The 23,991-nt window shown below is 45.0% G+C and overlaps 3 protein-coding genes across 18 annotated transcripts in view; all 3 read left to right on the top strand.

Moving 5' to 3' along the window:
* The window catches only part of LOC146651703 (titin-like), a 175,950-nt gene that overhangs the window by 21,390 nt on the left and 130,569 nt on the right, over positions 1 to 23,991 (top strand). For 13 of the 16 annotated variants that reach the window (XM_085384056.1, XM_085384059.1, XM_085384069.1 and 10 more), the window contains 20 exons: positions 36 to 296; positions 394 to 654; positions 1,063 to 1,323; positions 1,955 to 2,096; positions 2,194 to 2,362; positions 2,626 to 2,857; positions 3,062 to 3,346; positions 3,432 to 3,551; positions 3,690 to 3,878; positions 6,742 to 6,786; positions 13,091 to 13,369; positions 13,577 to 14,143; positions 14,356 to 14,637; positions 14,714 to 14,992; positions 15,078 to 15,359; positions 15,440 to 15,718; positions 15,811 to 16,098; positions 16,208 to 16,486; positions 16,594 to 16,875; positions 17,604 to 18,278. In XM_085384056.1, coding sequence (XP_085240182.1) covers positions 36 to 296; positions 394 to 654; positions 1,063 to 1,323; positions 1,955 to 2,096; positions 2,194 to 2,362; positions 2,626 to 2,857; positions 3,062 to 3,346; positions 3,432 to 3,551; positions 3,690 to 3,878; positions 6,742 to 6,786; positions 13,091 to 13,369; positions 13,577 to 14,143; positions 14,356 to 14,637; positions 14,714 to 14,992; positions 15,078 to 15,359; positions 15,440 to 15,718; positions 15,811 to 16,098; positions 16,208 to 16,486; positions 16,594 to 16,875; positions 17,604 to 18,278 — 5,457 coding nt within the window. Of the gene's footprint in view, positions 1 to 35; positions 297 to 393; positions 655 to 1,062; positions 1,324 to 1,954; positions 2,097 to 2,193; positions 2,363 to 2,625; positions 2,858 to 3,061; positions 3,347 to 3,431; positions 3,552 to 3,689; positions 3,879 to 6,741; positions 6,787 to 13,090; positions 13,370 to 13,576; positions 14,144 to 14,355; positions 14,638 to 14,713; positions 14,993 to 15,077; positions 15,360 to 15,439; positions 15,719 to 15,810; positions 16,099 to 16,207; positions 16,487 to 16,593; positions 16,876 to 17,603; positions 18,279 to 18,403; positions 19,058 to 19,143; positions 19,423 to 19,504; positions 19,787 to 19,912; positions 20,189 to 20,264; positions 20,544 to 20,634; positions 20,914 to 21,039; positions 21,328 to 21,408; positions 21,688 to 21,940; positions 22,223 to 22,564; positions 22,844 to 22,930; positions 23,213 to 23,300; positions 23,580 to 23,683; positions 23,972 to 23,991 lie in introns of all 16 variants that reach the window. The other 3 variants (XM_085384072.1, XM_085384057.1, XM_085384070.1) reach the window with 3 other exon arrangements.
* Positions 3,888 to 6,732, top strand: LOC146651706 (neural cell adhesion molecule 2-like). Its single transcript, XM_085384073.1, has 2 exons — positions 3,888 to 5,611; positions 5,904 to 6,732. The coding sequence occupies exons 1-2, from the start codon at positions 5,290 to 5,292 to the stop codon at positions 6,443 to 6,445; spliced, it is 864 nt and encodes a 287-aa protein (XP_085240199.1). The 5' UTR covers positions 3,888 to 5,289; the 3' UTR covers positions 6,446 to 6,732.
* LOC146651705 (titin-like) lies at positions 6,997 to 11,921 on the top strand. Its single transcript, XM_085383623.1, has 2 exons — positions 6,997 to 7,012; positions 7,132 to 11,921. Exons 1-2 carry the CDS (start codon positions 6,997 to 6,999, stop codon positions 10,863 to 10,865), a joined length of 3,750 nt encoding a protein of 1,249 aa, XP_085239749.1. The 3' UTR covers positions 10,866 to 11,921.

Genomic DNA, 23,991 nt, shown 5'->3' with positions numbered 1-23,991 from the left:
AGCTTTTTACCAACAGAAGACCTCTTTTCCCACAGCCATTAAGATCCTGAAGAAGCCAAAGGATGTGACAGCACTGTCAGGAGCAACAATTGTATTTGAAGTTGGCATCTCAGAGGATGACATCCCAGTGAAATGGATGTTCGATGACAAAGACCTGGTGTCTGACGAGCGCTACAGCATCATCTCTGAGAAGAAGAACCACAAGCTGATTGTCCACGACGTGGACGACAGCGTGCAGGGCAACTACATTGCTGTCATAGGACACCTGCAGTGCAGCGCTCACCTCGTTGTTGAGTGTAAGCATTATCACATCAGTAGTTTTTGGACGTAAAAAATGCTAAAACACAGGCCAAGGTCACGTTAGGACTAAACATGTCTGTATTTTACTCTTAGCTCTACGTGTCACAAGGCCCATGAAAAACGTGGAGGTCACAGAGACTCAGGTGGCCACATTTGAATGTGAAGTTTCTCACTTCAATGTCCCGTCCACCTGGCTGAGGGATGGTGTGGAGATTGAGATGAGTGAGAAGTTCAGGATTGTGGTTCAAGGGAAACTCCATCAGCTGAAGATCATGAACACCAGCAATGAAGACTCTGCAGAGTACACTTTTGTCTGTGGGAACGACCGCATCTCTGCAACGCTAACTGTTAACCGTAAGTTACCATCAGTGAAACTTAAACCTTTAGATTTACAATGTATCAATTCATCAATTCGTTCTTCAGAGACGTTTCACATGTTGCCAAATCATTACAATGTATCAAACCATGAAATGTCTTTAAGTAACTTTAATTGGATTCTTTCATTTCTCCTCTGAGTTGGAAATCTAAACATTTTTGTTACTAAAAAAAAGAAATAATTAGCACATTCAGATTTTCTAATTGGATATTTATGACAAATTATAAGTATAAGCCACTTTCAATTACTTTGTAGTTTAAGGTGAAAACTCTAACCGATCAGATGTTTGCACTAAGGATGACGTTACAGATTAAAAAACACAATTTTGTATTCTTCACTGTACTTAAACATCTCTTCAAACTTATTATCACTTTGCTGTTTTCCAGCTATTCTGATCACAACGATGCTTGAAGACCTGAACGCTCAGGAGAAGGACACGGTCACATTTGAGGTGAATGTGAACTACGAGGGAATAACGTACAAGTGGCTGAAGAACGGCGTGGAGATCCGCTCTACGGACCGCTGCCAGGCTCGCTGCAAACAGCTCACTCACTCTCTGAGCATCAGGAATGTTCACTTTGGAGACAGTGCCGAGTACACCTTCATGGCTGGCTCTGCAGTCACTTCAGCTAAACTTCACGTTGAGGGTAAAATGCTTTGATTCTAATTTAACTTTTCAATTGACTTTTCACATTAGATGTTTTTGGACTCCATCAACTTCAAATAAAATTATTTCAACACCTCACCGTGTTTTAGCTGGTTTTTAAATGTGTGTGTCTGTCGTTTGCCTGTACAACCATCTCCGTTACCCCTGAAAGACATTTAGAACTTACTGAAAGACTCTTAAAGCTACTCTAATGGACTATCACGAGTAACTCTGAAATAACCAGCAGAATCTAACACATTTGACATGTAGACTCACTCACAGGACACTTTGAACTTTTCAACGGACTTCTGGAAACTCCCCAAATAAGTTGATCCTCGTTAATGCCATAGGAACGCATACACGATTCTTTCTGTCACTACTAGAACCTCTAAAAGGTACCCTTCAGACCTTTTCTTACGGCCATTAATATTACTAATAGACATTTAAAACTGTGAACGTCCAAACTTCCCCAAGGACTCCTTGAATCTTGTTCTTAGTAGTACCTCCTCAATGAGGAAGAAAACCTTGCAGAGGACGACTAGAGCCTCTGGGCTCATGAGTGATTTGTTTCCATAAGGTCAGACACACTGATAGATGTAGGTAAAGTAACTGTATCTATGTCCCTGTTTTAGCCCGTGTGGTTGAATTCACCAAACACCTGCGGGACCTGAAGATCACAGAGAAGAAGAGGGCAACATTTGAATGTGAAGTTTCTGAACCAAACATCCAGGTGATGTGGATGAAAGATGGTCAGGAGCTGGAGCTGTCCGACAGGTAGAGTCCTTGATAGTCAGTTGTGGGAACAATTACTGAGTTTTACCAACATAGGGATCAACTCTTAAACCTTCTACACCTTCTTTGTTTGCTACAGGTACAAAATGACATCGGACCAGTTTGTGCACCGTCTGGTTCTGCCCTCTGTGCGTCTGTCGGACGCCGGTGAATACACCGCTGTGGCCGGTTCAAGCATGTCCAAGGGTCACCTGGCAGTCGAGGGAAGAGATGTCAGAATCTCAGAGCCAGCCACCAGGGACATCACGGTAAGATTAGGTGGTAGACTCCATAAAAATGCACCAAATCCTGGGATTTTCATACTGTCTGTCAGTTTATGTGTGACGATGACAGAAATATTTTTCAGACTTTATGATCTTTGAGAGCACACACTGCCGATCATTTAATATATTCTTTTTCAGATATTTTGTCCTACAGGAAGAGATTTCTTAATAATTGTGACAATGATTATTTTTTTAGAAATACTAGAAGGACGTTTCTGGTGTTGAGCTAATCATGTGGTGTTTTTCAGGTTGTTGAGAAGCAGAGAGCCACTTTTGAGTTTGAGGTGAATGAGGATGATGTAGAAGGTCACTGGCTGAGAAATGGAGTGGAGCTCCAGTTCACTGTGGAGGAGAGGTTCAATTATGCCACCATCAGGAAGCTCCACCGTCTCACCATCTCTGAGACCTTCAGGAGCGATGCTGGAGAGTACACCTTTTTAGCCGGCAAAAACAGGAGCTCTGTGAACCTCCACATCAGATGTAAGAGCTCCAGTCCTGCATCAGTCCAGCACTGCTTTCCTTCTTTGCGTGAAAAACCACTGGACAGTTTCTGAAAATAAAAGTGAAAAGCTTAAAAATGATACTTGTACTGTTTAAACGTATCTGTTTCTATTATCATCAAAGTATTCTTTGACCAGAGGACCAAGCAGAGTATTAACCTTTCTTTCTTCTACTTTCCTTCAGTGCCAGAGCCACCTCAGATCATCCGGGAGATGCAGCCCCAAACCGCGATCTCGGGCAGGTCAGTTCGCTTCTCGACACAGGTGAGCGGCCTTCCTCAGCCTCAGGTGTTCTGGTACAAAGATTCTGAGGTTCTGTCCACGAGCTACAAGTGCAAGTTCCTCCATGATGGAGATGAGCATACGCTGCTGCTGCTTGAAGTCTTCCCTGAAGATGCAGGCATCTATAGCTGTGAGGCCAAAAACAACTACGGAGAGGTGACGAGCTCTGCATCTCTCACTGTGGAAGGTACATATGGAGTGTTTGATTGGAATTATGAATTATTAGCCACCAAATCGAGCGATGACTTACGGTGTCTTTGTCTTTTCTGCAGTTCCGGAGGTGGTTGAAGCCGTGGCTCAGGTTTCCCCTCCAGTCCTCATCGCTCCCATGAGGGACCTGCTGATCTCAGAAGGACATCCTGCCCAGTTCCAGTGCAGCGTCTCTGGGGAAGGTATTGACCGTTACTCGTCCCCTTTACTGTCATACGGCATTTTAAATACTCATTGACCATAAATCCTGTCGCAGCTGTCATCAGTGTGGTGTGCCGTAAACGGTTTTTCCTGACTATGAGAAAACACTTTCTCTCCAGATCTGCAGATTTCTTGGTTCTGCAATGACAGAGAGATCAAACAGTCGGACATCTTCAGGATGTCTCATTATGATGACACCTGCCTGCTGGAGATTTCCCGAGTTCTCCCCAGCCTTGAAGGAGAGTACTCGTGTGTTGCTACAAATTTGGCAGGAATGGTCACATGTGCTGCCACTCTGAATATTGATGGTGAGTTCAGCAGACGTTCGCATACTAATTGGATAAAACTGACAGGCTCCTACTGCACGTTCATCAGCTGCCAAGAAGGCCCTAAGTCGGTGCATGTTCCTCACAGGATTGATTTTAATTTTAGAATATCATGTGGATTTCCTGTAAGACAAGGTCTGATATGTATAACGTCCAACGTATCGAGAACCGATAGTCAAAGTTTAACAGCACTCGCTGACTACGGTGATATAATGATGGCAGCATGTAAGCACGTTCTGATTGGCCAGGTGTGTTTTAAGTCTCCCTCCATCCGTCCGGAGCCATGAGAGCGTGTTACACAAGAAGTTTACTTACTGGCAAAACATAAAAGGAAGCATCTATTGGCAAGCAAAGCAACCTTAACTGAGCCAATAGAAAGATGCATGGTTCAGCCGGGGGAAGTGGCAAGCATGTCAGCTGTACTGGAGATCAACGCTGCTGGCTGCACAAAGATTTTCCTTTTCTTTTAATATCCTCGTGGAGGACAGAGCCTAGCTTAGCACTCACAAATAAAACTGTTCAATATGTAAAAACATTTAAAATGTCAATTCAGGACAGATCAAATCTCCTGCAGCTGTCAGCGGCTAGCACTGACGCCACGTCAGCTCTTATACCGTCGTGGGGAAAACCATGAGCCCTGCTCATGTTACAGTCACTGTGTGCATGACGTCTCCTGGATCTTTGTGCAACCAGCCCTTGGACTGGAACGATTTTCCAGCCACTCCATCAAACTCAGATTTCATACTTTCAGTGCGATGATGTGAGAAACTGACTCGTTTCTGTGAGCATGCAGCTGCTCCACACTGAATCTGCTCTTATCCTCACTGGAAGCATCATCTTAAAGGTCTCTTTGCAATGCATGACGTCTTCTCTCCAACACAAACAGTATTAATGGTCTTTATTGCGAAACTGGAGTTTTCATGTCAGAGGAATGCCGCATGATTCAGCCACTGCTGGACTTTGGAAATGTTCCTCACACTCAAGCACGGACGTGATCGCTGGCTGTGTTTTTCTGTTTGTTGTTCTGTTCCAGTCGAGCTTGCATGATTGACAGCGGACACCCACCACTGTCCACTCCCTCACTCATCATTATTGATCCTCAACGCGCCACTCCCACTGCACTGTTGGCAACAGGCTGTGACAGTAACCTGGAGAAATCCGTAGCGTGATGATGTGTTGACCTAATTCTTCTACTCTTTCTTATTGCCCAGATAAAAAAGCCTTAGCTAGCGTGTCAAGCACTGGGGCTGAGGCTAAGCTATTTCAGAGACTGGAGGCTCAGAGTGAGAGTTTCAGCTCTCTGTCAGTGGGACAAACAGCCCACAGTGTTGAGTTTACTGAGACGATCACCGAGAGCTCCTCTGTGTCTTGGAGCACGATTGAGATAAGCTCGATGGAGAGGAGCTCTGAGAGCAGCTTTGACTTCAAACTCTCAGCCAGCCCGAAGCTGCTGATGGAAATGAGCGATGTCCGAGTGAAAAGTGGTGAAATGGCAGAGTTCAGCTGCTCATTCGACGGCCAGCCCTTCTCCGGGGTGATATGGGAACATAACGGCGAGAGCCTGGTGGACACCGAGCGGGTGAGAAGCTCTCAGAGCGGTGGCTTTTTGTCCCTGGTCATCCAGGGCGTCGGTGTGGCGGACCAAGGCACGTACCGCTGCACCGCTACCAACGAACATGGCCACAACAGCTCCTCTGCTCAGCTCACTGTTGAAGGTGGTTAATCTTTCTTTTTTTATCAGCCTGTCTCTCCATCTGGTCCATCCCACCTTTCCAGCTGCTCCTCCTGCTTAGTGCTCCCCCACCCCCATGACTTAATATTTAATATGTTATCCTGTAACCTCTTGTAGTGTAATAAAATAACAAACCCTAGTCCAGTTTATCCTCCCCTCCTGTCAGCTTCGCTACTCTAACCTCATCATTCATCCTATTAACCCTTTAGCATTTAGAGTCATGGCCATGTACTCTGTGACCCCTAATTACTTTTCCTAACTCTATTCTTACCCAGCTAAAGAAGCAAATCTCAAAGCAGAAACCCCCATCCCTACCGATTCAGTGCACAAAGTGTTACAGGCACACAGGGAGAGCCCTAGAGATCCCTCTGACCAAGACAAGCAGGAGGTGGTGGAGAAGCCGGGACCATCACCTCCATCTTCCCAGAGACCTCACAGCCTCATCAGCCTGTTGTATTTCCCTGACGTCGTGCCTAATGAATACCAAGGTCATCGCCCTTCCAGCTGCCCCGACTTCCTGATCAAACTCCCCCCTGAGCTGCTGATCAGAAACAAAGGCAGTGGCTCCCTGAATTGCGTCGTGAAGGGGCTTCCCACTGCGTTTGTCATTTGGCTTTACAACCAGTTGAATGCTGAGGAAACTGTGTGTTACTCTGTGAAAAATCAAGACCCCTCAAGCTGTATAAAAGTTAACAATGTGGGACCTGGAAAAGGGGGCTCTTACGTTTGCAAAAATATCAGCTCAGCCGGAGATGCTGAGCGCAGCACAGTGACGAAAGGTTGGCATCTGCATGCTTTTGGTCCTTCTGCTCGCTAAGGCTTCTTTACACCACTCATTCACACTGCTCTTCACCCACACAGCCAGCAGAGGCACACTTCTTCACAGGGTGACAACACTTCTTCAACGAGGTCATAACCACTTTGTGCTCACACCACTTAGTGTTTGAAAAAAAGCCCAGCGGTGCTGCACACTAAGAGACCAAACAGGAGCATGCACAAACGTCAGTTAAACGAAACAAAAAAGGGATGGATGCACGAGCCACCACTGGTTCTAACAGTCTCCCGGGAATCTTTAGGAATGTTTTTAATTTGTGAACATCTGTGTCTTTACAGTAACTACAGAGGAGAAGGTGACTCAGGTCCAGGAGGAGATAAAAGGTAAATATGGCTTTTATCGTGATGTCTCCATCCTTGGTCTTAGTTGTTTATGTTCTTTGTCTACAGGTTGTGTTGGTAAGAAGTTCAAGGGCACTTTTACGAGTTTACTTTGATAACTGAACCAAGTTCAGAGTGGACTCGGGACTTTTATTATCTGACTCTGATGATGTAGAATTTGTTTTGATTGAGGAAAAAGTCTTTGAATCCTGGATGCAGCGTTATAGAAGTTTTTAGTCAAACATGTAAAACACTGCTCCTGTACTGAAGCTGCAGTTTTCCTGTTTTCAGCAGACTGTACTGTGGTTGGAGTGTGAGGCTGATTTAACCTGTGATTATTCCACTCAGTCTTCTCTAGCTCAGCCGTCACAGTGGAAGAGGAAACCCAGGAGTCATACTTCACTGGCATAAAGTTAGCAGACAAAACCAAAACACTTGAACTTGAACCAGAGTCTAAACGCTTCTCCAGCACTTTGGAAAAGAAAAAGGAAAAACCAGTTTTCCTCAGTGAACTTTCTCCGGCAGCTGTGACTGTCGGAGAAACGGCTACGTTTACCGTCAGAGTGTCCGGCTTCCCTAAGCCCACCGTCCAGTGGTTTCACAACGGGCACACTATAACCAGTTCATCCGTGTATACATTTATTCACGAACACGATGAGTACAGCTTGGTGATTAACACAGTTCACAGGGAATGTGAAGGAGAGTACTCCTGCACGGTCAGCAACAGATTTGGCCAGTCAACCTGCACTTCCTACCTGCACGTTCAGGTGAAGGAGCCAGAAAAGCAGGAAAGAGCCGAGGAGAGAACATTTGCAGTGACTGGTAAGCGCCCAGAATTCACTAAAACTATAGAATCTCTTCAGCGGCAGGAGGGGGCTCAGGGTGTCTTCAGTTACACTGTGACTGGAGATCCTCTCCCTGAGGTCCAGTGGCTTAAAGGCACTTCCCACATCCAGCCTAGTGGGTTCTGTATCATTGTGAACAACCCGGATGGATCCGGGTTTATTAACATTAAGAGTGTAAAACAGGAGCACAGCGGCATTTACACCTGTAAGGCCTCAAACCAGTACGGGGAAGCCTCCTGTACTGCAGAGCTGCTGGTGTTCAGGGAGAAAGCTCAGGAAGAGGACACGTTAGTACAGAAAACACAAGGTTTGACGATATCGATGGCAGAACAAACCGCAGAACTCCGATTTCACCAGGAAAGATCCCGGTCTGAACACATGATCTATACCATTAGTACTGGAGACCGACAGATTATTCCCAGTGAAGAGGTGGAAACGCTCAGAGAGCTCAGCATCTCTTCTGCCACCCTTCATCGTGAGCAACTTACCCACCAGGCAGCGGTGCTGCAGTCCCATGAAATAGAGGAGAGGGTTTCATTAGCCCCCAGCCATCCACCTCAGGTCTCAGCTGTCCCTGTTAAACAGCATCACGTGGCTGCTTTCTTATCCTCAGTCCAGGAGAGACAAAAGATCACAGCGCAGCACTCTGAACGGATTCTCAGCCCCGAGGTGGTTGAGCTGGAGTCAGCCAAAGAGCAACCGCCCAAGCTCGTGTCAGCTACGTCTGAGGAGGTCCTTCCCCTCAGCACGGTGAGAGCTGAGGCACTGATAGGTCAGAGTCCAGAACACGTAAAGACCTCCAGCGAGCCGAGGCAACTTGTTACTAGTCACCAGGTCGAGCTCGCTGTACCTATCGCTGATGAAATCTCAGAAGACATGCACAGACAAGAGGAGGAGAGGAGCTTCAGAGTCACAGAGGGGGTAAAGATTTTATACTCGGCTCAGTATGCAGGACAGCTTCAACTTACAGAAGGACACACTGAGCATCTTCCAGCTTTAGATGCAGACATTAAAGGTTCAGCTGGCAAAGAGCAGCCGAAACCAGTGGTAGCACCAGTGAGTGAAGCCAGAGTGGCTTTATCCAAAGAGCAAAAGCTTGAAACACAAAGACCAGAGCAGGAGAGCATTACCCCGTGCAAAGACATGGTTTATAATTCAGCCGTACAGACCGAAGAGAAATATGAGCTCTGTGCTGATCAAACAGGACAAGTGCCACATGGGGCATTTTCTGTAAGTGTGCAGCCACAACAGGAGGGAGAACAGCTTCTGAATCTGCAGGTTATCAGTGATCAGGAGGTTTTACTGTGTGAGGGAAGGTTGAGCAGTGAAAAACCTCCAACAGAACAAGCAGAAGCGAGCAAAAGTCCGACTTTGCTGCATTCAGTGACTCAAGAAGAACAGAGGACTGTAGTTTGTGAGGCAGCTTCAGAATTCGAAACAAAGATGAACGCCACCTCCGTCCAGCCAAAGCAAGAGTTGGTGCAACCAAAACGCCTTCAGTCGGTCCATTCTCTAACAGTTTTACCAAAAGAAGGCATACTCGCTGTCACCAAACCTGACCAGCAGGTGGCAGCACAGAAGCTGGAAAAGGCTAGATGGCATGCAGCTACCTCAGAAGAGAGAATGGAGGTCACTGCGGATTACCACAAAGATCTTGACATGTCTGTGATCAGCGCTCAACCACAGCCGCGTACTGAGTCCAGGCCTCTACGCAGCCTTGCTGTGTCCTCCCAGCCCATGCAGCTCCCAAAAGAGACTCCTTTTGTTACGAGCGTCACGCAACAGCGAGCATTAGTCCAGGAAGAGGATTACTGGAATATCATGCAGTCTTTGATCATCACAAACAATCAAAGTCTGGAAGAGGGTCACACTACTAGCTTCGAAACTGATGAAAAATTTAAGCCTGAGATTAAAATTGAGGCCAAGATACCAAAAAAACCAGTTTTCATAGAGGAAAAAGCAATGGCCACCGAAAGCTGCACTATCTTAGAGGCGGCTGAGGGGGACTTTGCAGTCCAGATCCAGGAAGGTCAGTCGGTCCGACAGTCAGTGTTTCTAGAAGAAAAACAAGTCATCGTAGGAGAGCGGTCGAGTGAGATTGGTAAATTCGAGGGCTCCGCGGTCAGTGTTAAGACACAGCCTAAAGGGTTTCTTTTTGTCCCAGAGGCTCAGGATGCTCTGACTTTACCTAAGGAACTGAATTTCATCATTTATGCCCCCAAACCATCTAGTTTGAATGTACGACATCAGCTCAGAGACGCTCTTCACTCAGCTGTGGCCAGTAATCCACCAGTTTTACTGGCTGATGTTGTTGGAAGACTAGAGGCAGCGGAGGTCCATGAGGTCAAGGTTCAGAGAGAGCCCAGGCAGGCTGCATGTTCCTATCTTATCACATCTCCAGGTTCCCCCCTGGAGATCACGCTGACTTTTAAAGGTGATTACCCTCAGACAGCTGACCTTAGGCATGAACTCCAGGTAGCTTTGCATGCTATGGTTTCCCAAGAACAGCCGAGTCTTACATCAGAGCAGCCGGGCACCATGCACACTGATAAGCCTCAAAAAGTGCAGGTCAGCTCAGTGTCCTCCAAGGAGGTGTTGTCTTCTGTGGTGGACTCTGTGGTGGTGGCAGAGAGCGCAGGCAGTTTACTTCCTGCTGTATCTCAGTCTGCAGCTCTGACGACAGAAGCCAGGGCTTCCTTTCAAAGTGCGACACTTCAGAGCCAAACCGAGGTCCACGAGTCCAAGAGCAGCAGGACGGTTAGATCAGAGAAGGACGGCACAGTATGCCAGGCTGAACAGCATGTGGACATTTTTGTCCACAGAGAAACCAGAGAGGAATATCTTTCAGAGGCAATCATGATCAGTGAGTCCTCGGACAGTATCACTGATTATCCCGTCATCGTAGATGTTCTGGAGGATGTCTGTGCTGAGGAAAATGGCAAGGCTGTGCTTACTGCCAGTGTTAAATACGTCACCAAAGTTAGCTGGTTTTTCAATGGGAAGCTGGTGAAATCTGGCAAAGAGTTCAAGTGTTTTAAAGACCGTGACACATACACACTAGTTATTGACAACGTTGTCAAAGACCACCATCAAGGAGAGTATGTCTGTGAGGCTGAGAATGAAGTCGGCAAGACGACGACATCTTCGAGGCTGACTGTGGTGCCACGAGGTTTGATGATGGGAAATTCTTTGATATCATCATCATCCACTAACTTCACGCTAGGGCTGCTCAATTAATCAAATTTTAATCTCGATTACGATCTGGGCTTTCAACGATCATTAAAAATGACTGAGCCGATTATTAGCCCCTCCCTCATGCTTTACTCTCGCGCTGCTCCGTGTGGCAAATCGAGCGCACCTCTCTGCATTTCGAACACTCGTCACAACAATAAGAGGACCCGAGGGAAGCTCGGAAAGCTAAGCAGAAGTTATATGGAGAGGAGAGTGACTGCTGTTGGTTGAAAAGAGGTAAAAAAACTTCAGTGGTGTGGAAACATTATGGGTTCAGTCAGACGTGGATCAAGTAGACACAGTGTGTAAACTTTGCTACGGTGTCGTAGCTGCACCAGAGCAACACTGCAAAGTTCACTAAACATAGATGTTTACATTTTTCATTTGTTTCTTATATTGCAAACATTTGCACTGTTATCAGTATTTGCACTATTTATTATTATTTTTCAAAGTCATTATTCAACACATTGTAATTGTTAACCCTTTAAAGCCGGGCAGAGGCACGCTCCGTTTTGCGTAACTATTTTTGAATCCCTGTAGAACCGGAACCGTGTAAGCTAGCACAATAATTTGTTTTGCATATGAAACCGGAGGAGTTGTACTTACATCTTATGCCATCAGCTTGTCCTTGGTCATGGTTTCCTTCCACATAAAGTTTAGCAAAAATTGCATAAAAAGCGCTTGCAGGAACAAAAACATAATATTCCAGAAACACACTTTGCAGATCCGATCAGCTGTTCGTAACACTTCCCACATTGAACAAGACGTCAACGCGAACCATCGCATGTACGTCATTTCCTGCCCGAAACAGGAAGTGACGTCATTTTCACGGAAAATGTATTTTTTTTACTTGTAGGCCTTAAAAGCCTATACTGGTGTTTTTATAGGTCATGTTTGACTTTTCTGAATAGTTGCTGGGATGCTTAGAACTCGAATTGCACTGCTGGAAATATTTTATTTTGATGCGCCTGCTGTTTTCTTTGCAAATTTGCATCATAGGATTGTTTTTTTTGCTTTTCCTGCAGTATATAAAAACTGCTGTATCTCCAAAATAAAACTATGAACACACTCAAGATAAATTTCCTGTGGTGGGAAACTATTTTTTGCAACTTTTTTGTATTTAAAGTTTTGAGGGATAAACCTCTTAAATTGTCAATTTTTTTGGAGTTTATTGCACTGTTTTGCAATTTATGTCGTTACTATGGACTTAATGCATACATATTATTAAAATATGGGCTATAACAGTTGTATAGCAACTTGAAATGCTCCCAATGGCACTACAGCATGTAAAAAAAATAATAATATAAGCTCTGGCGGACTTGGTTCTATGGTAGGTCTTAAAGGGTTAAATAAATATCGTCAAATAATCGAGATCTCAGTTTCAGTGAAAATAATCGTGATTATCATTTTTGCCATAATCGAGCAGCCCTACTTCACGCTGTGGTGAACGTCTGCTGTCTGCAAACCTCAACCAAAACTCAAAGTTTAGGAAATGAGCACAAAGGCAGAACTGAAAATGGCTTACAGCAGGGGTCCCAAAGTCACGGCCTGTAAAACTGACGAACGTGTGCACTTATGTCTGCATTTTTACTTTGTTAAATACGAACACAATGATAGCAGAAGTGCTGCCACGTGTGTGGGCAGACAGACCAGTGACGCCTCATTGAACTACGAAATAAACACAATTAGTGAGGAAAAAACGTCTCGTTATAAAATATTTGAAATTTGAAAAACAAACATTTTCAGAAGTATTTGTGGGAGTTTGCTTGTTTGCTTTTCTTGTTCCACTTCAACACTAAGGTGGCCGTCCAATGAGAGGACGCTGCCAGCCCACAGCTCATTTACCTTCGAGACACCTGGCGTGCAGTTTTTTTCAAAAGAAAAGCATTTGGACTTTGAGGCTTTCAGCAGACAGCAGTGACATGATCACATCCCACTCCATCTACTCCTCTACAACCTTCACAGCCAAGCAGTCTCCTTTGACCACATGCCTTTAATCATTCATGTTTGCATGCCTTCTCTCCTTTTGTCGTCACAGACTTCCTGTTCATCACTTCAGCCTGTTCATTTTTTCTCCTCCACTTTCATCCCACCATAACTTTGTGTGTCGCTTTCCGTCCCAGGTTCACTTCATCACCGTCTCCAGTACAAACACTAATTTTTGTGTCATTTCAGCACCTGCTGTATATTCACATGTTCTTGTTGCCTTTTTCTCTCTTTTGCAAACACAGTGAAGCCTGTGTTCAGGAACAGAATCGTCCCAGTGGAGATAAACATCGGCAGCTCTGCCATGTTTGAATGTGAAACTGAGGACGCTCCAAACGTGAGCTTCAAGTGGTTCAAAGATGGACACCCCATCAAAGAGGGTGAAAAGTGCAGGATTATCAGTCGCTTCAGCGCTTCCTCCCTGGAGCTTCTGAGGACAACCAAGGATGACAGTGGCGAATACACCTGCAAGGCGTCCAATCAGCACGGCAGTGATGAATGCTCCGCCTCCCTCAGTGTCACAGGTAAGAGCAGTGCATTTTTCCTTCTTCTTGGCTGGTTGAGTTTGGAACTCATGTTGTTTTCATTCCCCTCCGAGGGGATGAATGGCGCGTTTTCGTCTTTGTGCTGGCGTTTTGTTTGTGCAATTGTTTCTTGCCCTGTCGGTTTGATTTCGGTTAAGGTAAAACTTATTAACACTGATTTGTTTCTCTTCTTCTTAATCCCTGTAGAACAATTTCCTCCTGTCTTTATAAGTAAGCCTGACCCTCAGACTGTGTATGTTGGAAAGAGGGCTGTAATGCAGTGTGTAATAGCAGGAACTGCTCCTCTGAATGTTGTCTGGCTTAAAGACAACCAGGCCTTACCCAAAGTGCCCCCACACTACCAGAGCTCTTGTGAAAAGAATAAGCACACTCTTGAGATACCCAGTGTTGAGGCAGCTGACAGCGGGCTTTATGTGTGCAAGGTATCTAACAAAGCTGGGACAGCTGAGTGCCACACGGAGCTGTGTGTTATCGATAAACCCAACTTTGTAAGGCCCCTGGCTTCAGTCGCCGCTGTGGTCGGAGCTGCTCTGCACCTTGAGTGTCAGGTGGATGAGGACACTGGAGTAACTGTCAGCTGGACCAGAGATGGCAGAAAAGTCCACCAGTCTCCCGACTATAAACTGTTGTTTGAGGATAAGACAGTTACTCTTGATATCCTAAAGACCACACTGAAAGATTGTGGAAATTATGTGTGTACAGTGGCAAACGAAGCCGGCAGTGCGTCTTGCTCCACCACGGTGAAGGTACAAGGTAAGAGCTATCTAGTTAAGTTTCAGGGAAACTGCAGCATTTGTAACTTTTGCAAATCTGCAGTCCTGGAAGTTAACACAGTTCAATTCTCTGGTGTCCATTTTAGATGATAGACAGCGACTTAAATCTCTCCTCTTTCATTGCGTGGTTGCTGTTTTTAAATGCAGTCTTTGACTTCACAATAGCTTTTTGTTAACCACACACCTCTGCAGAGCCACCCGTCTTTGTAAAGCGGCTGGAAGCCACAACAATTTGGAAGCAGGGCAGCACCGCTCGCCTGCAGTGCACCGTCAAAGGATCTCCCGAACTCCACAGCACCTGGTTCTTGAATAACAGTGAGCTGTCCACTGGTGGCAGACACGCTGTCAGTCTGAAGGACGGTGTCGCCACTCTCGAGATACACGATGTCCTGTTGACTGACAGTGGAAACTACACCTGTGAGGTTCTCAACGAGTGCGGGTGTGAAAGCTGCAGCATTAAAGTAACAGTGAAAGGTGTGTCGAGTTTTTGGCAACAAAAGGCCCAAGTCTGTGCAAAAACACATATAACCGAACTGTATGTTCCCTTTAGAACCTCCGTCATTCAGAAAGGAGTTACTGTCCACCGAGGCAGTCAGAGGGTCGGTAGCTGTGCTGGAGTGTGAGATTGCAGGCTCTGCACCGCTCGAAGTGTCTTGGAAAAAGAATAAGAAACGCCTGTCCTCAGATAAGAAGTACAGCATAGTGTCACAGGGATCGCTGGCCTCTCTGGAGATCCAGTCCTTTGAGAGCGCTGATACTGGTGAATACGAATGTGTCGTATCCAACGAGGTTGGGTCAGCAACCTCAAAGTCAGTACTTAAACAAAAAGGTTAGTGGTGTAAAAAAGGACTTTCATTACAGCGTCCCACAGTCTGGCAGGTGTTGACATTATGATACCAATCATGTTGTTTCAGAGCCACCTGTGTTCTCAAAGAGGATTGAGAGCGCTACAGCAGTTTTGGGAAATACAGTGAAATTACAGGGAACCCTGAAAGGTTCAGTTCCCATCACCATTAAATGGATGAAAGACTCTGAGCTCCTCAGAGATGATGATCCCAACATCAAAATGTCCTTTGTGAACAACATCGCTAGTGTTTCCTTCTCATCTGTTGAGCTGAAGCATGGTGGGAAGTATACTTGTCTCGCTGAAAATGAGGCAGGACAGCAAAAATGTGAAGCTATCTTAACTATTCAAGGTTAGAAAACATTCCCATTACAAATGTCTTCAGAGTTCAGATCTAACTGTTTGTTAAGTGTAAAATTCAATGTGTTTTAGAACCTGCTCGGATTTTAGAGAAAGCAGCCTCCATCAGCGTGACTGCAGGCAACTCTGCCACGCTGGAGTGCACCGTCTCTGGAAGCCCTGAACTCAAAGTGAAATGGTTCAAAGACGGCAAGGAGATGATCGGTGGTCGTAAATATAAAATAGCAGTTAAGGAGAACACTGCCATTTTAAAGATTCTCGCAGCAGATAAAGGTGACACTTCCGAGTACAAGATGGAAGTGTCCAATAAAGTTGGAAAAGACGAGTGCACGTGCTCGGTTACAGTTATAGGTCGGTTTTAGTCAATAAAACATCATTAATATCAATTTGTCCGATCAGCACAAGTGGAGCTTGTAATATGTTTGATATACTTCCCTACACAGATCGTGCAGTTCCCCCGTCCTTCACCAAAACTCTAAAGAAAGTGAATGGGAGCATTGGCAGTAATATCACGTTGGATTGCAGGCTTGCTGGATCTCAGCCGATGGCTCTGTCTTGGTACAAAGACAATAAAGAAATCCACAGCGATGCAAAATATAAGCTTGATTTCAGTGAGAGTACAGCCTCTGTGACAATAACTGGCCTGGATCAGAGCGATGGTGGAGTTTATACATGCAAAGCTTCTAATGATGCTGGAGAAAAAGAAACCAGTGGTACTCTTTCCATCAAAGGTCAGAGAAGCTGCATTACCTCAAGTTAAGCAGTAGCCATTAGAGATCAGCACAGGCTTAGTGACAGGGTGTGAACTGATCTGCTGTATTTCTTCCCAAATGCCTCCAGAACCTCCAGCCTTTACCTCGAAACCTGAATCTCTTGATGCATCCCCGGGATCACACGTTGTCTTAAAGTCTGACTTTACGGGATCGGCTCCACTTACCGTTAAATGGTTCAGAGAGGAGAAAGAGATTTTCACTGGGGGAAAGTATTTCATAAAGAAAGACTCCTCTTCCAGCTCCCTGGAACTTCATTCTGTGAAACCCAGTGACTCTACCAAATACACATGCCAAGTATCCAACGACGCTGGGAAGGTTGACTGCACTGCAGCGCTCTTCATAAAAGGTGCAGAAAAGCTGCTGCTTTCGTTCTTTCTTTAAAAAGTGTTAAAAAGCTGTTTTCCTTTAATTAACCTCTTTATCGCATCTATAATTGTTACTCTTGATTTACAGAAGCCCCAACATTTACGATGAAGCTTGAACCTTCAAAGCTGCTGAAAACAGGACAACCTCTGGAGTTGTCCTGCAAAGTGCAGGGCACTCCTGTTATTACTGTCACATGGTTTAAAAATGGCTCAGAAATGGTTTCAGACCGCAGACACAACATGACCTTCGACGGCTCGTTGGCCACTCTGGAGGTTGAGAGTTGCTCTGTAGAGGATAGTGCAGATTATGTCTGTGTGGCATCCAGCGAGGCCGGCAGGGAGCAGTGCAGCAGCTCAGTAACAGTGAAAGGTTGGTTCACTCTTCACCGGTCAAAGACTCCGTTTCCAACACCAAGATTAAACCTGGTTCAAGACGCAGGTCTTCATCTAGGTTTAGTTTGTGAAACTTGCTAATTGATTTTACTCTTGTTGCTGTCCTCAAACTTTACATTTGTTTCCATCTAAAGTCTGGTCCACATGGGTTTCTCACATGTTCGGTGCTGCATGCATTATATGGACGTCAGTGCAGGGTTTAGTTACTCTCCATCAAAGCAGAGACTCCCAGAAACAGTATATTTGTAAGAAGCTAGGAGGGGTTTCTGGCCTGACTGTTGGTGTAACTGGTTGTCAGCCATGTTATTAACAGCTGACCTTTTCGTACAGATGTTTAATGGACAGACTGCATTAACTGACAGTGTGAACTTGTGTTTTGAATATGCCGTGCCATGCTAACCCTATAAATCAAAAATAAAGAGCCAAGCAGGTTATTCAAATGCTCTGAAATGTCCATGTTTTATGAGGGTGCGTTGGCCCTTTGCCTCAGCAGATGGTCTAAAGAAATAAACCCATGACACATTACCTGTAACCCAAGGATTACCAGTCATTTAAAAACCACTGTCTGCTACAGGTTCACTGTTACTCAGAAAACCTAGAAACTAGAGTTTAAAGGCTAAATGAACTCTGTGGACCAGACTTCCCACATCAGACTAGAATTATTTCTTCATGCCTGTAAATGTAATTTTATTCTCTGTTTTGTAGAGCCTCCATTGTTTGTGAGGCCTTTTGAATCAGCTGAGCTTGTTACGGAGTCTGAGATTATCTTGGAAGCAATCGTTTCAGGTTCCCCTCCATTTGAAATAAGCTGCTTCCTCAACGATAAGCTGATCAGAAATGACAAAAGACATAAAATCAGCGTGGAAAATGATACAATCACTCTTCAGATCTCACACTGTGAGGCCGGAGACGAAGGAACGTACAAGTGCACTGTTTCAAACGATGTTGGGGAGACATCTTGCTCTTGCCAGATTTCTCTAAAAGGTTTGTGGCGGGAGAGTTTGCCTCGCTGCATGCGTCCACTTTCATTGCAAAGGTTTAGGATTTCAGTTTCATTTAGACTGCCTGTGAATGATGACAACATATGTGTTTTCTCACTAGAACCACCATCATTTGTTCAAAGACTAAAGGATATGTCCTGTATTGTGGGCTCTGAAATCTCCATGAAGTGTATGTTGTCTGGGTCACTTCCCATGACTTTGTCCTGGATCAAGGACGATCGTGAGCTTACGGAAGACGAGCATTTTAAGATGTCCTGTGAAACCAAAAGTGCCATGTTGAATTTGAAAAATGCTCAGTTGTCACATGGCGGGAAATATGTCTGTCAGGCGCAGAATAAAGCCGGGACCCAGAGATGTGCCGCGGTGCTCATAGTGACAGGTTTGTACGATGTTCGTGGGTCTCAATCGTCCGCTTTTGCCTTTGTGTCGAGCTCGCCGCTTCATCTGTCGCATGCAGCGCAGTGATCAAAACTAAGTTACCTTTGAATCATTTTGTTATCGCAGAGCCAGCAAGTATTTCAGAGCACCCAAAGTCCATCAGTGTAACCCATGGCGACCCAGCCAGACTTGAATGCAGGTTTTCAGGCACTAAACCGCTGAAGGTCAGATGGCTTAAGGCGGGAAAGGAGCTGCCGTCAGGACAGAGATACAGAATACAGAGCACAGACACGAGCTCTGTGCTCAAGATGATAAAAACAGAGAAGAGCGACGGCGGTGACTACACTGTCGAAGTTTCAAATGTTGCTGGGCACAGTTCCTGTGACGCATCAGTCACAGTCTTAGGTCGGTTTGCCCAAAGCTTTGTTGAATCTGTTTGCAGTTCTTTCTACAGTCACCCTGACAATGTTTTTTTCAACTTGTATGTAATAGATCAGATTATTAAACCGTCCTTCACAAGGAAGCTGACAGAGACTGAAGGTATAAAAGGATCGTGTGCTCATCTAGAGTGCCTCGTGTCTGGTTCTCTGCCGATGACGATACAGTGGTACAAAGATGAAACAGAGATCCAGACTTGTCAAAAATATAAATGCACGTTTTTCGAAAATGTTGCTTTCCTGGAAATCGGCTGTCTCGACAGTAGAGACAGTGGGAGCTACACTTGTGTGGCTGAAAACGAGGCAGGATCTGCCCAGTGCTCCGGGAGTTTGTGTGTTAAAGGTTTGATCTCATGCATCATCAGTATTTTTTCAGTTTTTTACAGACTTGTGTTGTATGACAGCATTTTGGGGTTTTTCCACCAACAGAAGCACCACGCATTCTTGAAAAACCGGACTCCAAGAATGCGTTGCCTGGATCAAAGGTTAGGTTTACTCTTCGTGTCTCTGGCACACCTCCGCTCGCCATCAAATGGTTTAAAAACAAAAAAGAAATCCTTCCGAGTGCCAAGTGCTCTGTAATCAAAGACAACACTTCAAGCTCCCTAGAGCTCTTCTCTGCCAAAACCTCTGACTCTGGAGAGTATGTCTGTGAAGTTCAGAACGCTGTGGGCTCCGCTTCATGCAAGGCAGCGCTCTTTGTAAAAGGTTAATATTGGAGCTTCATCCTTTTTCTTCACTTTGAAAATGATGACCGTCTTTAAGTCGCTTCTTCATGTATTTATTTCAGAGCCCCCATTTTTCACTGAAAAACCTGAAGCGGTGTCATTAGTGAGTGTCGGAGGCAGCAAGGTGTTTGAGTGTAAGGTTGCTGGTACCCCAGAGATCTCCATGAAATGGTTCAAAGATGGAGTTCAGATTCGCCAAAGCCTCAAATACAAGATATCATTTTTTACCTCTGTTGCCGTTTTAGAGGTTTGTGTAGTTAGTCAACAAGACAGCGGGAAATACTTCTGTGAGGCCTCCAACGAAGCAGGCACAGAGAGTTGCATTTTTGAGCTTGTAGTGAAAGGTTGGTTTTCTTTTCTCTGTTTATGTGAAAATTAAGATCAAGTTGAATGCTAAGTTCTGTATGTTATTATTTTTAATTGATCCAAAGGTTTCTTTAGAGCGCTTTGCTTGTTATTGTTATTTTCAGAGCCTCCGTCATTTGTTGAAGAGCTATCATCTCTGGAAGTCGTTAAAGGTTCCACGGCAGCGTTTGCTAGCAAAGTTGCAGGAAGTGCTCCGTTCAGTGTCACGTGGTCTAAAGATAAAAAGGCAATTTTATCCAGCCAAAAGTACATTATTGTTGATAGTGAAAATGTGGGCTTAAAAATCCAGGACTGCGACGTGGATGATGTGGGCACCTACCAGTGCGTGGTAGCCAATGAGGTTGGGAGCTGCTCTGGCTCGGTGGTGTTGTCTCTGAAAGGTTGGTTTTATCGATGACTCCACACTCAATGTGTTATATATGCTCTGGTATTACAACAGTGTCTTCTCCCTGTTAGTGCCTCCAAAGTTTATTGAGAAGATAAAGAGTGTCTCCGCTGTTGTGGGAGATGCTGCAGTGTTTCGTTGCACTGTGGAAGGGCCCCTGCCACTCTCTGTGCTATGGAAAAAAGATGAAAACTGGATCCAAGATGATCCGAAGATCAAGCAAATTTTCCAGAACAAAGAGGCCACTCTCAGGGTTCTTGCTTGTGAGGCTATTCACAGGGGGAAATATACCTGCCATGTTGTAAATGAGGCTGGGCAAGATGTGTGTTCAGCAACACTGACTGTGCAAGGTACATTTACTTCAAGCAGTTTATCTAATATTAGGCTGATTTCCAACTACACCAAGAAGTACATTTACTTCTTCTCTTTTTGGCATCTTAGAACCACCAACGATTGAAGAGAAACCGGAGGTTGTTAAAGTGACTTGTGGAGATCCAGTTAGCTTTGAATGCAGGGTAGCTGGAACTCCTCATATAAGTGTGAGATGGATCAAAGATGGCAACGAGCTCCATTCGAGCAGAAAGCATAATCTCTGCTATGGGGGCAACCTCAGTAGACTTAACATAATGTCCTCTCAGCTGGAAGACGGTGGAGAGTACATGTTTGAAGCCCAAAATGCAGTTGGGACTTGCAGATGTAAAGTGAAGCTGGTTGTTTTGGGTTGGTAGACACCTTTCACTCTTGGTTTACAGCTTTACATGTGTATTTACCACAGTACAAATAGAAGACACGGATATTTGAAGGTTTTCTCTGACATTAATTATCTTCTGCTATCATTTTAAACAGAAGAGTTGATTCCTCCCACATTCATTAAGAAATTAACAAACATTCAAGGAATCATGGGTTCAGTGGTGACCATGGAGTGCAGAGTAACCGGTTCGCTTCCTCTGACTGTTGAATGGAGCAAAGGGAAACAAAAGATTACAGAGAGCTCCAAGTACAAACTTGTACACACTGAAAATAGAGTCTTGCTGGAGTTAAAACTTACTGGGAGTGTTGACACAGGAGAGTACTCCTGCAAAGTTACCAACAAAGCAGGCAGCTGTGTGTGCAGTGGAGTCCTCACAGCTAAAGGTTAGCATTCAAAGTTTATGGGTTTATCAGCTCACGGGCTCTTAGTCACATATCATCATCATTCTTCTCTGTTGGTTTTAGTGCCGCCAAGATTCATAGATGAGCTTGAGTCTCAGGCTGTTATTCCCAAGTCTGACGTATTCTTCAAAAGTGTCTTTGAAGGGACGTCTCCGTTTATGGTGAAATGGTTCAAGGATGGCATCGAACTCATCACTGGGCCATCGTGCAGAGTTAGACTGGAGAAATATTCCTCCTCTGTAGAGCTCTGCTCAGTGGGCACTCTGCAGTCTGGGATTTATTCCTGCCAAGTTAGCAACGAAGCAGGCACGGCGAAAAGTGCGGCACAGTTACTGGTGAAAGGTTGGACTATTCTTTTTTTGTCCACCATCATCGCCGTGCATTTAACTCCATCTTTTTTCTCCATTTTTCACAGCTCTTCCCTGTCTTCATGTGTCTTTTCTTTGCTTTATTGCCTTCCAGAAATATCTGTGTTATTTTCAGAGTCCCCTGCCACAGCAGCCAGTCATGTGTCTGCATCCTCCATCCGTGCCATTACTGCTCAAGTGCTACTTTATGCTGAGGATAGTAACTTGATATTTTTCTTACTTTGCAGAACCACCTCAGTTTGTCCTGAAACTGCCTCCCGCTACGTCTGTGAAACAGTACGAGGGACACTGCTTTGAATGCAAGGTCACCAGTGTACAGTCTCTGAGAATATGCTGGTACAAAAATGACCAACAGATAACTGATGGAGGCAACTATAAAACAATGTGTGTTGACTCAACTGCATACCTCCAGATCTCCAATGCAACATTTGACGATAACGGAGTTTACTCTTGTGAGGCTCATAATGATGCTGGCAGTGCAAGCTGCAGCAGCGTTCTCACAGTTCAAGGTCAGCTTTTGAGTGGAGACTTGGCTTGTGGATTTTGCCTCCTCTGAACATATGTTGCATGAGGAAAAGGATAATTCCCTGTGTTGGAAGCTTGGATTCGCTGTTTCTTTCTGCAATCGTGTCTTTTTTCTTCAAAATCAAATTTGTCTTCCAGTATGTTGGGGAACACGATGTAACCTACTCTCCTATCATGAATATTAGGACTCTCATCATGAGCTTTTCTTTTTCTGTTTAACCCTCCACAGTATTTCTATTGGTTGAAACTGTCCGGATGAACTGCTTGCTTCGTGTTACGTCTTCATGAATGCTTCATCTGTTAATATATCTCATTGTATTTTCTAGAGTCCCCCTCCTTTGTTAAAACTCCAAGCCCTGTGGAGGGCATAAAAGGCAAAGATGCTAGTCTGCATTGTGAGATGTCTGGCACCCCACCCTTCCAGGTTAACTGGTACAAAGACAACAGGCCACTAAAGGAGGATAGAAAATGCAAGATGGTCAATGTGGGCAGCTTTGCTACACTTCATATTATAAAGCTGGAGCAAGATGACGCCGGGCTTTATGAGTGCAGGGCGTCGAACAATGTAGGAAGTAAATCGTGCCAGACTGTCATTACTCTGAAAGGTTAGTGTGATATTAGTGGTCATTTCCTCAAAGCTTGGCCACGTGCGATCACCTCTCCTCATCTGTGATCTTTCCATCACTGTTCAGAACCACCAGTGTTTGTGGAGAAACTGGTCGATCGGTCAGTGAGACTCGGTCAGCAGCTGACGCTGACAGCTACCGTGCACGGCTCGGAGCCACTGACTGTGTCTTGGGTTCAGGACAAAGATCATATTCTCAGAGAAGATGACAACAGGAGGATCACCTTTGAAAACAATGTGGTTGCTCTCGTAGTGCCCCAGGCTGACTCAACCACAGCTGGTAAATACACCTGCCAGCTGAGGAACGACTGTGGAGCGGTCGAGTCGGTCTCTCAAGTGACGGTTCTAGGTTTGTAGAACTCCAAAGTTAATTGCATTACCATTGCAATTAATTACCAGGATTTCTTTAGCCTAATGCGTTCTTGCATAATCTTTAGAACCTGCTGCTATCGTGGAAAGCCCGGAGCTGTTGAATGTGAAGTCAGGAGAAACTGTATCTCTTGAGGTAACAGTATGTGGCTCACCAGAACTGAAAACTACATGGTTCAAGGGCAACAAAGAGCTCTCTGCTAATGCAAAGTATCATCTGAGCTTCAAAAAGCAGCTTGCCACCCTGAAGATTCTGTCTGCTGACAAAGCAGATGCCGGAGAATACACACTACAGGTTACGAACCACGTTGGAACATCCTCTTGCAAAATTAAGCTCACAGTCTCAGGTTTGTGTTTTTTGTGTTCGCTGCCGATTTGTGAGCTTGTCTTCTTCTTGTCTTCTTCTTTTTATAAGCAATCAGCTCTCCATGTTATTGTTTCTTTACAATAGATAAGTTGATTCCACCGAGTTTCATAAAGAAGCTGAGAGATACCCACCTTGTTGTGGGTAAGCCTGGTGAGATGGAGTGTAAGATTACCGGTTCTACTCCTTTAACAACTTCCTGGTTCCATAATGGCCAAGAGATAAACAGTGGGCCAAACTATGACATTAGCAGCATGGATAATGTGCGCACGCTGAGAATTCCAGTGATTAAGACGTCAGATTCTGGCAAATACACATGTAAAGCTGTGAACGCTGCAGGAGCCAGTGAGACAAGTGCTTCAATGAATGTGACAGGTCAGTAATCCAGAGACCAG

Source organism: Rhamphochromis longiceps, linkage group LG16 (assembly GCF_057381845.1).
Source record: "Rhamphochromis longiceps isolate RC_006_pf linkage group LG16, R_longiceps_female_GT1.1, whole genome shotgun sequence".
Lineage (NCBI taxonomy): Eukaryota > Metazoa > Chordata > Actinopteri > Cichliformes > Cichlidae > Rhamphochromis > Rhamphochromis longiceps.
Note: the sequence above shows the minus strand (reverse complement) of the source record. Positions and strands in the feature narration are given on the sequence as shown.